The sequence below is a fragment of the Erpetoichthys calabaricus genome, chromosome 5, assembly GCF_900747795.2.
Source record: "Erpetoichthys calabaricus chromosome 5, fErpCal1.3, whole genome shotgun sequence".
Classification (NCBI taxonomy): Eukaryota; Metazoa; Chordata; class Cladistia; order Polypteriformes; family Polypteridae; genus Erpetoichthys; species Erpetoichthys calabaricus.
In genome coordinates, this window is record NC_041398.2 from 218,838,531 (window position 1) to 218,856,651 (window position 18,121).

Here is an 18,121-nt window from a genome sequence, read left to right on the forward strand (position 1 = left end):
TGGGGTTGTTTTTCTGCAGCAGAGACTGGGAGATTAGATGGGGTGGAGGGAAAACTGAACAGAGCAAAGTACAGAGCACTCTGGGCCTCAAACTGTGTCAAATGTTAACCTTCCAACAGGACAATGACCCTAAGCACAAAGACAACACAGGAGTGTCTTAGGGACAACTCTGGCAATGTCCTAGAGTTATCCAGTCAAAGCCTAAACTTGAACCCAATACAACATCTCTGGAGAGACTGGAAAATAACTGTCCACTGATGGTCACCTTTCATCTTGACAGAGCGTGAGAGAATCTGCAGAGAATGACACAAATTCCCCAAATCTAGGTGTGTGAAGTTTGTAAAGTCATACCCAAGAAGACTCCAAGCTGTAGTTGCTACCAGAAGTGCTTCAACTAAGCGCTGAACAAAGGGTATTAATACTTCACTGCATCAATGTGATATTTCAGTTTTTTTATTTTTAATAAATTAGCAAAAATGTCTAAAGTCCTGTTATCACTTTGTAATTCTGAGTTATTGAGTGTTGCTTAATGTGAGAAAAAAATTAACTCAAATGCTTTTAACACAAAGCTACAACATAACAAAATAGGAAAAAAGTCAAGGGGTCTGAAGACTTTCTGAATCCACTGTATATGCCCAGCTTGCCTATCTATCTGCTTACTTTTCATGAATCTTGTTGCAGGGCTCTGCTTGATGACATATGTACACAAACACATAAAGTGATTGAAAATGGTGACAAAGTAGTACCTTTGTAGGCCTCTGCATCAAAACTAGTTTGTTTTATTCATAAGTAAAGAACAGAAGATACTAGATAAAATGAATTACCGTATATACTCGAGTATAAGCCGAGCTGAATATAAGCCGAGGTACCTAATTTTACCTACAAAAACTGGAAAAACTTATTGACTCGAGTATACCCCTAGGGTGGGGAATGCAGCAGCTACTGGTAAGTTTCAATAATCAAAATAAATACCAATAAAATTACCATACATTAATTGAGGCATCAGTAGGTTAAATGTTTTTGAGTATTTATTTCAAAGAAAAACAGTAAACTAGCTCTGTAAGTGGAGAAGAGGGTCAACAAAAACAATATGTTATCTCTCTCGCGCTCTCTCTCTCCCTCACGCTCCCTCTCTCTCTTGCTCGCTTGCTACACAGGGAATGCACAGGGAGAGACTGAACACGTGCGGAAATCAGCGGCACGCACAAACCAAAAGGGAAACTGGCTTGTTCGTATACCGGGGGGCAGCGGGACCTGACTCGAATATAAGCCGAGGGTGACGTTTTTGCTGAAAAACTCGGCTTATATTCGAGTATATACGGTAAATTTCAGTTGAAAAGAAAAATGAGTGTGTGTTTTGTGTTCTTGTTCATATGTTTGGAATTGGTATAAATTAAAGATGACATAACCTGAGACTCAACTGTGTATATTTACAGTATGCTGGTAACTTTAATCAGACCTGCATCTTGTGATCACAGTGTATGCTGTATAGCCATTAATAAGTTTAAAAGATTAGCAACTTCATATATGAAAAGGATTTTGAAAGTTCAAAAAAAGACACTTTGAGTGGCATTAATCGTTTTACTTGACTGCACCAAAAATATAATGTCTTTAATGTTCAGTGAATTTTCTTTAGATCTGTCAATTGACTATATATATATATATATATATATATATATATATATATATATATATAAAATGTCCCCTGTGAGCATTGTTTCATAACTCCCTCTTTATTGTATCTGTAGCTTCCTAATAAGCCATCATTTATACAGGGTTTCTTATACACTCTATGACACTTCTAAAAACGAAAAATACTTGCCACATTTACATATGTACCAGAGTGACCTAAGAGGAACAGCACTTCCATTAGCATGGCCATTAGTTACCCAAATCTGTTGGATTGCTAATCAGTTTCTGGCAATGTTCCAGTTCATTTATATAATAAGTTTAGCATAATTGCCGCATTTGCTCATCAGTCTCTGAAGTCTGGGTTTGCTCTTTGCAAGAGTTTTAATTTTGTCACTTGTCACTTGGTGAAAATTGGAAAAGAATGTCGTTTGCTAGAAACTGTTCTGCCTGCTTACCTGTCAAAGCAGAAACACGACAAAACACAAAAAATAGATGTTTCAATTTTATTGTCATCATCAGTTCTATTAATACATAGTCTAGTACTTCACTGGTGACCCGCTTCTTACACAATCAAAGGCAAATAAATAAAAAGTCTCTGAGGATTATTTAGCTTCTTCCTTGTACTGGTATGAACTTCACCTTGTCCACAACCAATTAGATGGGTGAGTATTCTTTTCTTACTTATCTATTCTATCCATGTAGCCATCCATTTTCTTTACCTGTCACATTACAGGGTCATGGAAAGCTAAAACTCATCTAGGCACCATTGGGAACAAATTGGGGCACCCATTCTCACTCATGCCAAACTCTTTTGGAGCTGACAACACAGTCCAACATTCAGCCAGAGGGACTGGGGAAAACCCAAGGAAGACACAACAATAACATTCAGACTATATTCAGGCAGTGATGTGGAGGTCTACAATGTAAGCAGTGTCAGCACCTTAATTGCCATTGTTATCTTAATACCCTAAATAACAAATATGACCTTCTCAAGGATTTTATGGATTATCACAAAAAGAATTGATATGTACTATAGATGTGTGATTTAGGTTGACTGATCAAGGGGTGTAATAGAATTACCAGAGAGGAGAACATGGCCTTGTTGCAGTATACCAAAAAATATACTGAGCCATTTGCCCTTTATACCATTTTGTCTTTTCCATTTTACTTAACATAACTTTTGAGTTAACCCTTCTATACTTGTCAGTGTTCCATTTTACAACACCTGATCCCAGATTGACTGGTACTACAGTTACAAACTATCAACATGTTACAATAACTTTGTAACTTTTACTTGAAAATAATTTTCTTCTAATACACTTTATTTTAATGACATGTGAATGTACTGTATATGTATTCTTTATGTGCAAGGTTTAGTGGAAACAAATCCTGAGCAAACACTTAACCTGGCAGCACTGCTATTAATGAAAAATTGAATGATCATAGCATTGATTGGTAAGCTGATTTAGATAAAAGCATTAGTAAAATGAATACATTTAAATACATTTTAAATATCACCCATGTGGAATATTCTCTGTGGTCTGGTATAATAAACTCTGCCAAAAGTGAATCTGAGAGATTTACGGATGTGAAACTTTATAGAGAACTGATGGTATTAATAAATCAAGTAAATGCATGTTTAAATTAATTTAAATAAAACATTAACAAACAAGTACTGTAAGTGCAGAATTAATGTCTGCTATTTCACCATCAGTTTCTTAGGGAAAAGCCGATAAAGTCAAAACAAATGTGTTAATCTTTATCTACTCACAGAACAACACATTGGAAGATGCATCTGATGCGTTTCCATAGATACCTGAACTGGTCACTTATCTCCAACTGTCAAATCATTTATCATACAGTAGTTTGTATAGCTGCAGCTGCTGAAAGCATAAAATACTGTAGTTATTATTATAACAAAACATGTGTTCCTTAATTTATGAGGAGAAATGTTTCTGCAAGTTTTCTAAATTCATTTCTGTACCTTTTAAATGTAAAATGAGATAGAATTACCTTTTGTTTTGTAAATATTGTGAAAATATTTCTGTACAAGTATTGTTCAATTCAATTCTTCTCTCTCTGCAACCCTGAATTGGATTAAACAGGTTTGATATTGTTATGCTATGTTATTTATTGAGGGCACTCATAACCACATTAAGCTGCCTGTGTTGATGCAGTGACATTAACAGCTATACTTTCTGTTCTAGTACAGTGTTGTCATTTCCAATCCAAATGGGCTATTCTGAACACTTTCCATGTTAAAAATGGGCTGCGGTAGAGATTTTTGTCTGGTTTTGGGCTAGATGAAAATGCTTATTTTGCATATTTCATATTTGGTAGTTTGTATACAGGAAATTGTATTTTTCTGAAAAAAGTATTGTAAAGTGACATAATCTCTCCTCAGTAAATAACACTGACATAAATCAACTAACAGGTTCTATATGTTTTTTGAATGGGCTCTGGGCTACTTTTTCTCCCATCTGTCTGGCAGCCCTGGTCTGGAGATGTTCTTTCAAGCTCTGTGTAGATCATCTGACAGTTCAATAAATACAATGGCTTGGGAAGGCTGGTGGGACATGACTTGGGGTTGATGCCAATGGCAAATCAGGCCTTGTTTCCAGAGATAACCAAAGGTGGATAGACTTTTGCAGAGCACAACAATTTTAAGCTGAGAAGGCATTGATAGTTTCAGTGTGTGAGTCAGGTTTTGATAATAAGTGTGTTTTATCAGGTTTTGATAATAAGTGTGTTTTATCAGGTTTTGATAATAAGTGTGTTTTATCCATCTAATTTGGCTTAGCTTGCTTTGTTTTGGTTTTTTTTTTGGTCAGGATTATATTTTTGTAGTCACTTTTTTAATTTTAACTTTTTCAACAGTTTATTTTTTAATGTCTTGTTTTCTTTGCGTATGAAACCCCTCAAGGAGCTTCATGCGACTGCATTACAGGTAGTCCCCAGGTTACGGACATACGACTTACAAACGAGGACGCAGCTGCGACGCATGCGCCTCAGTAACTGCCGCTCCGTCATCTTCGGCCTGGGGATGCTGCAAGCTGTGGCTGGAGGGGGGTGATTTCGCTGATCGCGCAGTGTAGTGTCCCTCGGGCGGCTCCCAGCAGCAAGCAGTGACCCGTGGTCCATAGTCACCGGGGCCACAGCTATGGCTCGTGTGCAGGACAATGGTTCACTGCCCGCCCACTGCACCGCCGCAGCTACTGCTTCTGACTGGACACAGGCTGGATGGAGCAGAGGGGGGCGTTTCACTGCCTGCCCAGCACACACGGCTGGTAATGCTGCAAGCGGTGACCCAGTTGTGGCTGAATGGGGCGGCGGGGGTAACATTGTAGTGTGCCTCGGATGGCTGCCTGTTGAATTGGGGTTGGGCGATTCACTACCCGCCTTTGGCCGCACCGTGTTTGTTCTCAGTGGGCGGACGCTGTAGGTAGCATACAGTAGTGGAGGTGACTGTAAGGTGGGCTGGTGATGAACTCCCCCTCGCCACCCCCAGTCATTCTCAATAGCAAGCCTGCTTGTACTGTTACATACATAGCAGGAAGTTGTCTCTTGTCAGTACATCAGACGTGTTGACGGGTGCCTTCCTGCTGTGATAGCGTGTACTGTATAGCGCTGTGCAGAAGATCTCATCTTAACCTTTTGTCTTCACCCTTCAAGAATGTCTCTGAAACACAAATCTGATGCAGTAAAGAAGAGAAAAACCGTCACCATTGAAAATAAAGTAGAAATAATAAAAAGATCAGAGAGAGGTAAAACTCCATCATTCATTGGCAAAGCACTTGGTTACAGTCGGTCAACGATAGCATTTATTAAAATAATGTACCTGTTCCGACTTGCATATAAATTCAACTTAAGTACAAACCTACAGTCCCTATCTCGTATGTAACCCGGGGACTGCCTGTGATCACAGTTGATATGTCATGGGAAGTTACACTATAAACATGGTATGAGGTACACGTTCTTATCTGTATAAATCTTAGTGATAGTTTTGAATATTTAGGCCCTAGCATTTTGTTTTTGTAACTTGTTTTGCTCTTCAACTTTGATTTTGGTTTTGCCCTTTGGTTTTGTTCACACAATCTCATATCTTTCTCAGTAACAGCCTCTACCTCTCCTTAACTGCGGTTTTTGTTTTACATTCTTTATCTTCTGGTCATTCCTTGCTCACAACAATCTGAAGAGATGACGTGTAACATAACACTTGCATGGTGCAAGGACTGTATCATAACTACAGATAGCATCTACACTGTCATCACATATAGGAAGCAGTAGAAAACAGCAAATGGGCATATAGGACATTATATGACAGACAGAAAAATATCACAGATGCTACAGAACATCCTCTTCAACTTAGCTTTGTTTGGCTGTTTCCTGGACAACATGATGACCATATTTTGAAATCATGTAGGGAAAAAGTTGAACTAGGTACTTAGCACATTTCACAAACAGTTTTGCAAAATTACCCTAAATTTAATTTAGCATGAAAAATTTCAGTTGCAAAACTCACTTACTAAAATGAGGGATTTGGGGTTTTTTTGGTTAAGTTTTTTGTACTGGAAAGTAAGGAATATCACTGCCTAAGGCTTTTTCCACAGACCAAACTGATGTTTCGTTCCCTGACCACCCTCCAACACAACTCCGATCTTTATGCAACTCCACATGCCCTCACCTGCCTCTTGCATAGCCTGCCTATACAGTCACACTGCTAGTTCCTCCTTGCACCACTTACTTGGGGAGAGTGGTAACACTATTTGCACGTACTTCCCCAACTGTGTAAGATGATGCAAGCCTGGATCATTCAGGGTGTTCAGCAGTGGTCACGTACACAGGCTAATGGATTTTAGCAGTGGAGAAATACCTCTTTCAGGTACGTGTTCTGTAATTGCACCCCCTTTCTAGGCTATGCACTGGAATATATTTTGCCTTGCTGTTGCAGATTAAGAAGAAAATATATTGTGCTAATGGATTGAATTTTGTTTGTGGTTCAACACCATTTGTTTCAGTTTTTTGGCTTTTTTTTTTTTTGCTGAGCAAAGCTTAAATTTTGCTGTAACCTAAATTTTACACAAATCGTTTTACACACTGCAAGTGGTGAGAGTCAAGAGTTATTTCAGGTAAAGTACTAATTGTTACATTTTTTCTGCAATGTCAGTGTTTAAATATGAAGAGAGAAGTTAAGGAAAATACCAGAATAGCAGTTTTCTATCATGGTAACTTCTTTATCCTAATACGCATTTGATCCATCTTTCCTTTGTACTGTAAGTGTGTTTCTACAAATGTGTTATAGCACTGAGAAAGCATTACTTTCTGAAAAACTGCTTTGTGATTGTCCTAACCAATGAATTCATCCATCCATCCATTATCCAACCCGCTGAATCCGAACACAGGGTCACGGGGGTCTGCTGGAGCCAATCCCAGCCAACACAGGGCGCAAGGCAGGAAGGAAACAAACCCCGGGCAGGGCGTGCACACACACACACACACACACACAGACACACACACCCAAACACCAAGCACACACTAGTGATAATTTAGGATCACCAATGCAAATAAATTCAAGACATAAATAAATGCATTATCAAGGGCATCCCAATTCTATGCCAGTAATTTCAAGTGATACATTTTAATGAGAAAACAGAAATGAAAATAGAATACAGAAGATACTTGTTATACTTTGTTCTCCGCGTAAAAACAGGGAATTTTTGACATTGACTTTTTGCAGCATGTACACCTTAACGTGAATGTTTTGCTGCTGCAGTGGGCATGAATATGCACGGTATTGTTTTCAGCACTAGGCCGGGCAGACTGCTGAGTCAGAGGGAGCTGAAGGCAATTCATAGCAACTGTTAGCATTTGTTAAGATCACTTGTTGTTTGTGTATGCAGGTTTAGATATCCTCCAGTGTTAAAGGAAAGCATGACATTTTCTGGCTTATGGTAATGAAACATGCTCCTTGGGACATATTCGCTACAGTCACGGTCTGACTACCTTAATAGGCTGATGTCAAAGATGACGAGAGACAAGCTTCTCCAACAGAGCAGGAGAAAAAATACTAAAGTGGCACTTGAGAAGGAGAGGATCTGTTTAAGTGCATCATTCTAATAGATGATAGTGTTTTTTAAATTCTAGAATACCTTTTTTTGTGAAATTGTTTAAGATTTTATGAATTGTCAGATGAGAATATTGATATGCTTTACTCTTTTGAAGTGTCTTTTTCTTTTTAATACTTGAGAAAGGAAGTGGATTGAAGATGTTGTTAAAATTGAAATATTGGCAAATCAGAGTAATTGTAGAAGACAGAGAGAGAATACTTTAAATAAATAATAAGCCTTGAGAGTTGCCTTATTTGATTATAGTACAAAGATTCAGAAAGTTAGTTCATTTCACTTATTCTACCCCCAGGGTGGCTCAGTCAACAGGACAATAGCACAATTCCATTTTTTGCATTGAAGTTTAAAAGGAGGGTAAAGACTCTCTTAAAAATAAAGTAGGTTACTTTATTTCATAGCCCATTGCTACTACAAAAACATAGGCACACTTCTAAACAAGTGGTGAAGGAGAAAACACTTAAACATTAGAGAAAAAAAGTGTGATTTTTGATGCCAGTTTAAACTTCTTGAAACAAGCACTGATCAAAGCCTATGAATGAAGCCCATCATCAAAGCAAAAGACTCTGCTACAACAGAGACATGGGCTGGTTTGTTATCTTTAGCTGAATTCTTGGCCCATCAAATGTGTCCATTTGGCTTGGTTCAGAGAAAAGGTTCAAAAGCTGGACAGCTCCCTGAATTGTCACATGACACTACAGAGATATTAAACTTTTCTGATAGATAGATAGATAGATAGATAGATAGATAGATAGATAGATAGATAGATAGATAGATAGATAGATAGATAGATAGATAGATAGATAGATAGATAGATAGATAGATAGATAGTGAACAGGTGGGTGTCTTAGCTGCCCTTTGTAACATCCTGTTTAAATAACAAAATTTTCTAACCCACTTAGTCCAATTCAGGATTGTTAGAGGTCATGACTTGTCCGGTCAGCACTGAGCACAAGACAGGAAACAACCATAGATGGCTCAGTCCATCTCAGGTCCCACTTCTACACACATCCATACCCAGTCTTACACAGAGCCAGTTCAGAATTGACATTTCCCCTTAGCTGAACATCTGTGGAGGTGTGAGAGGAATCTGAGTATTTGAAGGAAAGACCAACACAGATACATGAAGAGCATGTAGTTTACGCTGACAATATCCGGTCGTGGGATTTGAATCAATGACCCATGTTGCAGCACTACTCCCTATTGTACCCTGTGCTCTCTTATTGTACTGAATCCTTATTTTTAAAAATTAGCCTAATAGATGATAGTTATCTGAACTGCCTTATTCCCTTTCTTTCTCCCTGCAACCAGAATATGTTGGCAACCTTTTTCATCATATACAGTAAAAGGTATTTGTGCTTGAGCTTCACCTGCTGTTTTTTTTTTTGTGTAGGTGGCTATTTTGAAAAAGGCCTTTTCTCACAGCTGCATAGTATCAAATATTTCTAGAACAAGCTAAAACATTTTTATTTATGTACACAAACGTAAGGTACATCTAAATTGTAAATATATACATTTAAGTAGAATAATTGGATGGTACATATATCTGAATATTCATACAATACCATTTTCTGAGCAGGGTTGTGGGGGGTTGGAGCCTATTCCAGCGTGCATAGGGCGCAAGGCAAGAACAATCCCCAGGACAAGGCGTCAGTCCATCGCAAGGTTAACACACACACACACGCACACACACCCTAGGGCCAATTTAGTATCACAAATCCACCTAACCTAATGTCTTTGGACTGAGGGAGGAAGCTGGAGCACCCTGAGGAAACGTACTTGAACACAGGGAGAAAATGCAAACTACACCCAGGGAGGACCCAGGATGTAATCTCTGGTCTCCTTAGTGAGAGGCAGAAGCACTACCACTGTGCCACCATACCACCCTGCATATTCAGCTTAAGCATGAATTACAGTGACTTACCAATTGTTGATTTTATTTGATATGCATACATATGCTGCAATAAGTAAAAAGTTTGGTATACAAATTGGAACTTTGGAAGTCTGATAATATATGTATCGATGGCCATATTTTCAGTCTTGGAAACATCTTTTGGTCAAATTATAATACATTAAATTACCAATAAAGCATCATGAAGACACAAAAATTTAAAAGCAATACGTAAAAGAGCAATTCTACAGCTATAAAGTACAAAAATGGAAAAAATATTAGATTCATAGTCTTTTGAGTGAAAATAAATGAGATGATGACATGCAACAAATGTTAGACCTGTTAGGCAACTCTTAAATTAAAAAATATAACACATAGAAGGAAACAGATTTAACCTTAAAAAGAACTAAGGTCTAACATTCTAACATTTTTTTTTTATATTTTGGAACTGGAATGAATATTGAAATGCATACATTGAAAATGTCAGTAGTCTGACATTGGATAGAATAGTCCTAAACCATTTTTGCTGGTGATAAATGTTATTTTGTAGGCCAAAGCTAACTACACTGTATCTGATTTTCCTTGACCAGGCCTTATTGGTAATCAAACATTTATATTTGACTCGAATTGAGATGTACAAGGACCAGATGTCACACTTGTCCACAGAGGCAGTGTTGTGATACTCAGAGAACAACCAAAAGTCAGACCTACGCTCTGCACGGGCATTGGCCCATTAAGCAGGCCTTACCCCTGACAGCCTATCCCCAAAATTAAATGGCAAGCTCCTTGCCTGCACAAGACCAAAAATGGGACAGAGACTTTTAATTACCAAAGAAAAATCCCAAAATATCCCAAAATGGGTCAGAAGAAAACTGTAAAACTGCTGGTCCTGATACAAGCAAAATCTTTATATTAAAAAAAACTATTTAAGAAAAAAATAATCATAAAAGAGAAGGTAAAACACCAAACAACTCCAAAATCTGTGTTCTTAGACAGAACCATAATCCAAAAGCCAATGGCCAAAATCAAAACTAGAGAAACCAACAACCTAAGCACAAATCAAGAAATAGGAATTAAAAACAGGGCCAGTACCTCAGCTGCCATATTAGGCAGTCCTGTCTCCTTAATCCATATATAGATGTCAGACTATGCATATATTTTACAAAAAAAAAATTAGTTTTTCGTCACCTGGTAAATCACAGTCACAGTTCCTCTTATTTCCTTTTCCTTATCCACTCCCCTCCAAGCCAGCTTTGTCCACTTCCTTCAGACTCTGACCTCCGACTGAGGTAGAGCATCTGCTTATCAACCCCAACCCTGGAACATTTTCAGTGCAACAGGATTGCAACCAGGAAGCACTTCTGGGTCCGATGAAACCTCTCCATGATAGGGGAGCCTACTCCCATCAGCTCCCCATAGTAGCACTTGAAGACCCCAACAGGGCTGCCCAGCAAAATTACAACTCTCACGTAGCCCTTCAGGTGAAAATTGTATCCATACCAGAAGGATACCATCACCAACTGTACTGGAGAATGACATAGTTCCAGGAGGCAGTCTCCCACTATTCTCCTATCATAATGGCCTCCCGACCAGGAAAGATATCAATAAACAAACCAGTTGGGATACCTGTCCATGCATATCCTTCCTTCATCAGGTTCCCTGCTGTATAAGGAACCATCCACCCCAGTGGAGGTGCCAACTTAACTTGTGTCTTCTATGTCAATATATATACAGTCAAGTGAAAAAATAAGTGCACTCCAAAACACGGGGTGTACTTACTTTTTCTCATTCTATTGATATTGACACTGATTAATCTTGTTTTCTAACTCAGCAACAGATACTGTAACAACTCTAGATTCTAACCTAAATCCATAGTAATGTTACTCCAAGTTCCGTTATGCTTCTCTGACACAAAAGTAATAATACAACCATCCATCTTTTAAAAACACACTTATCTTGAGTAGGGTCACAGAGAAGCTGGAGCCTATTACAGCAACCTTCATGTGCAAGACAGGACCAGTCCTTGGACAGAGGTGGGCTGTCCATTGCAGGGTGAACATACAAACACACACTAAGGCCAATTTAACAACACTAATTCATTTACAATACAATACAATACAATACAATATATTTTTGTATAGCCCAAAATCACACAAGAAGTGCAGCAATGGGCTTTAACAGGCCCTGCCTCTTGACAGCCCCCCAGCCTTGACTCTCTAAGAAGACAAGGAAAAACTCCCAAAAAAACCTAGTAGGGAAAAATGGAAGAAACCTTGGGAAAGGCAGTTCAAAGAGAGACCCCTTTCCAGGTAGGTTGGGCGTGCAGTGGGTGTCAAAAGAAGGGGGTCAAAACAATACAATGCAGTACACAGAACAGAACAATTTCTCAATATAGTAAGAAATAAAAAATATAAATTTTAGAAGTACAGAGCAGAATTTAACAGTAACATTTAACTGGCATATCTTTGACTGTGGGAGTAAACCCACATACACACAGGGAGAACATGCAAACTCCATGCAAGGAACACTCGAGATGCGAACCCCCTGTCACCTTATTGCGAGGCAGCAGCACTACTACTTTTCACCAGTGCTCCCAAAAGTAACACACCCACTAAAAATATATATTTCAATGAAACTACTATTCTATGCAGTTAAGGAAAGTTATGTTCTTTATTGTGTGTAGAAATTACTCAGTTATTAACTGTAACTCATTAATAAGAATTTAAGGTCAAGCAAATGTTTTTACAGTTATTATATTCATCTCAAAAACTACTTAAGGTTATTACTTTACTAATTGAAATTCCCATTGATATGAAAATGAAAAAATGTAACAAAACAGATTGTTCTTTTTTGATCCAAGTAATGCATAACTAGAAAGACCAATGTTTAAGATTCTCTCCCAATTTCTGTGGTAATGAAAAGGTCTTTGAAAACAGCAGAATGATTTTGAAAATTAATCTGGTATGCAAAATTGTGTTTAATTCCTTCAGCTGCTTTGAAAAAATATTTAAATGTAAGTTTAATTTTATTTTAATCATCACTTAATGAACTTAGCATTTAGTGTGATATAAAGCTGCTGTCAATTTGTGGAATTGTTCTGAAGCTATGTGTCTCAGAATTTATTACGAAATCCCTAAGAAATCACAGAATTAGGTAAAATGCTTTTCAGCCCTGAAAGCATTGATGTTTTTGTTTGATGGTGCCAAATAAATACTAAAGAAACTGCAATAAATGAGGCCTTTTCTATTAAGCACATTTTTAGGCCAAGGTTTACAGAAGAAAGTCAGTGTCCCAGCAGAGCAACCTCAGTCACTTAACAAGATGGTTTATTCTCTATGACTATGCTAAACAAGAAAAATGTGGCACCATGGGTAGCATTGTCCCCTCAACTTGCTCAGACTTGCATGTTTTTCTCGTTTGTGGTTTTCCTCCATGGTTTTCAGTTTCCCTCTATGATTCAAAGGCATTCTTCTTATTCTTTTTTTGTCCTCATCTGCTTCTTCTTCTTCTTCTACTACTAAATAGTATTATTACTACATAATAATAATAATAGCAGCAACAATAATTAGCTGTTATGAATTATATTAATACTTAGAAAGGGCACTCTCAGTCATACCAGGTTAATGTAGAGCTTAGTATCAACATAATGTCACTGTATGATAGATGAAGGCAGTATCCTTTTCGGTTTCGGTGTCCTTGAGTGTTTAGAAACGCGCCTACAAATAAATAAAATGTATTATTTTTATTATTTATATATGATAGATCGATGGATAGATAGATACAAAAGTACCTATAGAAAGATGGGCAGACATACTGTATATAAAAGAAATTCCATAATTGGTGGATAGATATTAAGGGAACTACATTATAGATAGATAGATAGATAGATAGATAGATAGATAGATAGATAGATAGATAGATAGATAGATAGATAGATAGATAGATAGATAGATAGATTCTTAATTCACTAATCACTGCACCATCATGATAATACATAAATAAATAAATTGTCTGTGTGCAGGATTAAAGAGATACTGTATATGTGGATGGATGAATGAGTGTACTGTAGACACAAAATACCATTTAAATCGCCTGCTACTAACTTTACCATTTAATAATGCAATGTGTGTTATTTCTAATACAGAGTCTTCTAGATGCCAGAATCAAAGAGAACGGAGAAAATGTTAACAGAGGTCATGTGAGTGCAGAGGATCTACACCTGGTGGGGACGACTTCTACAAAGGTAATCCAAATGGTTCATTTCCAACATGATAACAGATCAATGGAGAAATTTGATGTTCAGTTGACCTTTTTTTCTGCTGGATCTCTCAAGGAAGGATCAAAATTTGGAACCAGTTTGAGAAGATCGGGCAGCGTCAAAGATCTGATCCAGAAGTTTTCTTATTCAGAGGATGGCAAGATAATTAAAAGTTCACCACTTCGGAGATCAACGGAAGAGCAAAAGAGTCCTATAGAGAACGGACTACCCTTTGTTGGCAACGGTCCACTTGATATTAAATACAGCACTAATTATAGCTCAAGAAGCCTTGGTGACCATGCAGGAAATGAATTTTCCAACATCAATAAAAATATTTTGCTAAATACATGCTCAGGATATAAGCAAAGTCCAAGACTGTCAGTTGTACCAAAAGATAACATTACATTAAAAATATCAAAAGAAAGCCCAATGGCCTTAACAGACAGCCAGTCGGGTTTGGTAAGTGATGACTTCTATTTTTTGCTTTGTTATACTTAACATAATCTCTAACCTGTGTCTAACATTCAGATATCTGAATTAATGTACAAGATACTGTAACTCCTGCTTAGGCTGCTTTTACTATTTGAAAATAGGAATTGCATCAAGCCCTTCAGTTATCCTGTCTGTCAAGTTTGACTTTAGAGTTGTTTTGCCAGTCTTCCATGTGACTTTAAACAAAAAGTGTAGGCAAGGTTATTTGTTTAATGACATTTATGCCTGTCTGTCCTGTTTCTAACAGGCTTCAAATTCAAAGCAAGATTCAATGATGCAGTCTGTGAGTAAAACAGTGTCAGCTAAAGTGAACTGTAGCCCTAGATATCAGCTATACCTTTCCTCAGAATCCCTCAGTAAGGATACTACAGCCCCATCCAACCAGAGTCTAACCAGATCTACAGACCTGAATGGTTCAATAACCCCAGGGGAAACTGAGATGCCTAGGAGCCCACCCAGAATGGGTCTGACAGAGTTAACATCTGCTGGCAATGGGAGGTCAGTCTCATCCTGGTTAAAGGAATCGACCTTACTTGGCAACACAAAGTCAACCTTGGAATCTTCTGTGAGTGCAGAAACATCTAACTTTGGATCAGCCTCAAACTTGTACAGAAGAGATTTGGATGAGTTATCCAGCCACAGCGAAGTTTCTTCAGTAACAGGAGGGAAAGATGATGACACTTTATCTGAAAAGGTAAGAGAATATGTCTTTGAGGCAAGTACTGTACTTTGTCTTTATCTGTACTCTTTCACAAATACTACACTCTCACCAAACATCTGGTCATATTCTCTGATTGATAGAAATATTAAAGTAAAATGTTAACATTTTTTATCAGCAAACAAGGTGCAGTTAAAAATATGTGCTAAATCTTGTAGTAATGTATCCCTGTGAGATCTAATGACATGACATTAATGCATGTATCTATCCTTCCATCTCATAAACCTAAAATGTGGTAACCAACCATAGATTGTGCATCAGTCACTTCACCCACCTGTGCTCCAGTTGGAAAAACAGAAGAAATGTAACCATGTGTCTCAAATGTGCCTTGGATAAAGGTGTCTGCCAAATAAGTAAACGTAAATGTTGAAGGGGACCCGAAGTTTCTGGAGAAAAAACTCTTGCAGATACATGGAAAACATGGAAATTCCACAAAGCCAGATTTATATGCAGAACTCTTAGAGTTTTGGAATTATTCTTGTAATGCTCTGCAAAGGTCCAAAAAAAGGTTGGTAAAACTACTAGTTCTCAGCAGAGGCACTCAGGCTACACCTGCTCTTAGGGCTGGAATCCATTGGGGAATGTGGGGCAATACTATAATCGGCATTTTAACCATTAATAATAAATTTGTACAGCCTTCAAGTAGGCTACAAAACAGCTACATGCATACATAATGCATGCAGGAGGTGTAATATCACCTTGATTTTTCATGCAGCTTAGGATCTTCCTAACATTTATAATGCATTACCTGAATGCAAGCATCCAGCGTGCCGTAACCATTTAATGGCATTGAGCCAGGGATTCTTTTTGAAATGACCATATTTCTGGTAGGAAATCCAGAGCTGCACGATAATCACAATTACATTAGACCTTCTGTATCTTTATACATAGTATTATTATTAAGTATATAATGTGAGGGTTCATTATATTTTTTGGAACAATTTGGCACTTGCTTGCTTACCTTTTGGATGCCATGCACTCCAGCCAAGAGAAAGTCCATATAGAATGTTATTTTACATGCAGATGTAAAATTTCTAACTAGAAGTTCAATATTATTGCATAATGTTCCTAAGTATAAAATGTGAAATAAAATTAAAAGTACTCTACATCTTATTCAAATTAACAAGTGAGATAAATTCTACACAGCAAAAATGCATATGCAAAAACTAGACAAAAAATTTAAATGGGTGTTGTTTTGTTTTTATTTAGCAAAAAAAATCTGCCAATGGGTTAAGGAAATTTTACTTGCCAAGATTTCTTAAAGTAAGCTAAATTATTGTAAATACAATTTTTTTTGACAAGTCAGTAATTATTACAATAAGGAAAACATGATTTAATGTCATGATATAAATACTTTCACTTACTTAGATTTCATTTTTGCAGTGTGTAAGTAGAATTATTGTGAAGTTGGCACAATGGTACAGTCAGCTCACTATTTGTGGAAATTCCCATGTTCTCCTAGTGTCTGCATAGGTTTTCCTCCGATTTCTTCCTTTATCCAGCAACAATGGAGCACTACAAGGAAAAGTCCTGTCTCTTTTCTCTTTACTCTGTACACCTCAAACTACAAATATAACAGCAGCTCATGTCACTTGCAAATGTTGTCAGATGATTCTGCATTTATGGAGTGTATTAATAAAGGAACTGGTTATTGATTTTGGCCACACCAAAAAGCCTCTACATCCAGTCAGTATTGAGAGAGTGTACTTGGGGGTCCTCATTAATGACAGGTTGTACTGGTCTCGGAACACAAATGAAACTAAATAAGCAAGTTGCAGAGCAGGCTCTTTTTCCTTAGGAGGCTGCGTTCCTTTAATGTGGGAAGTGACATCCTTCAGATACAAATTTCTGTTACAGTTATATGTGTGAATTATTTATGTGGCTTTTCTCTTGAGTATACAGGTCTAATATACACTCTGAACACCTGTTGTTGAGTAGGTTGACATGTCCTTTTGTATTAAACTAGCGTTTAGTATAGTAACGTAAGTAAGGTCTCACTGCTAGAACACACTGCATGTTAGTCAATAGCAAAGTGGATTAAGTTGGTGGATGGATAGAATACAAAAATAATTAACCAAGCTGTGGTATTGTAACTCTGTTTTACCTGTACTTGAATCCAAGATACATTGCAAAACCTGTAAATAGCATAGCAGTGTTATAATGTGGGCACCATATTATATATAGTATTGTGTATTTCTTGATTATACCAATAGCCAAATGAAAAACACCCACCACTCATACATGTGTACCATAAAAGGATGGCCCTTAGTATGAACTGTAAGTATGTATCTCAGTCTAGGGATGATCTCTATTCAGCAGTCATAATTTTACAAATTGGGATTATACTTTAAATACATTTTCTGCTAAACTATTATGGATTCACTTCAGTAAGTATTAATATGTGTGTGGTACTGATAATGTAACTACATACTAGGAGAATTTTATTATTGTTTTCTTTGTTTGCGGCATCACCATTTTAGAAGCTTCAACTTTCTGACGTTGTGTTGTCAGGACACGGTGCACCAGAAGGCATGATGTGCCACATCACTGATAGTTGACTTCATGACCAGTATCCGAGATTAAGGATTCTAAAATAACCAAGTTCACTGTGTGAGCTCTCAGCATGAACATCATTTGTTTATTGTATCATAGCAATTCTCATTGTAGCTTTGTTAATGGTTTTATGTCCACACTTTGATGATTGTACGTCATTTTCAGTTTCTTTGATTTTTGGTATTGATCTTTAATACAGTTTCTTGAATATACACATATCTCTTTGTCTGGTGCAAGAAGACAATTCAGGAGGATTTGCTAGAACTAAAAAATCAAGTTAGTGGTGTTAGCGCTGCAGTGCAACTGATCATCTATGGAATTACCGAGTGGCATAACAAATGATGGCCCATCTACTGTTTATTAATCTGTGGCTTGGACTTGTGGCATGGACTCTTCATTGAAGATCTGTCTACGCTTGCATTGACAGTAAAGGTTGGATGAAATAAAGAGAAGAA

At 37.4% G+C, this 18,121-nt stretch overlaps 1 protein-coding gene across 3 annotated transcripts in view; it reads left to right on the forward strand.

The window, feature by feature from the left end:
• The window catches only part of LOC114652254 (cingulin-like protein 1), a 245,084-nt gene that overhangs the window by 195,679 nt on the left and 31,284 nt on the right, over positions 1 to 18,121 (forward strand). For all 3 annotated transcript variants that reach the window (XM_028802551.2, XM_051928013.1, XM_051928012.1), the window contains 3 exons: positions 13,790 to 13,888; positions 13,979 to 14,362; positions 14,643 to 15,089. In XM_028802551.2, the coding sequence (XP_028658384.2) occupies positions 13,790 to 13,888; positions 13,979 to 14,362; positions 14,643 to 15,089 (930 nt within the window). The remainder of the gene's footprint in view (positions 1 to 13,789; positions 13,889 to 13,978; positions 14,363 to 14,642; positions 15,090 to 18,121) is intronic.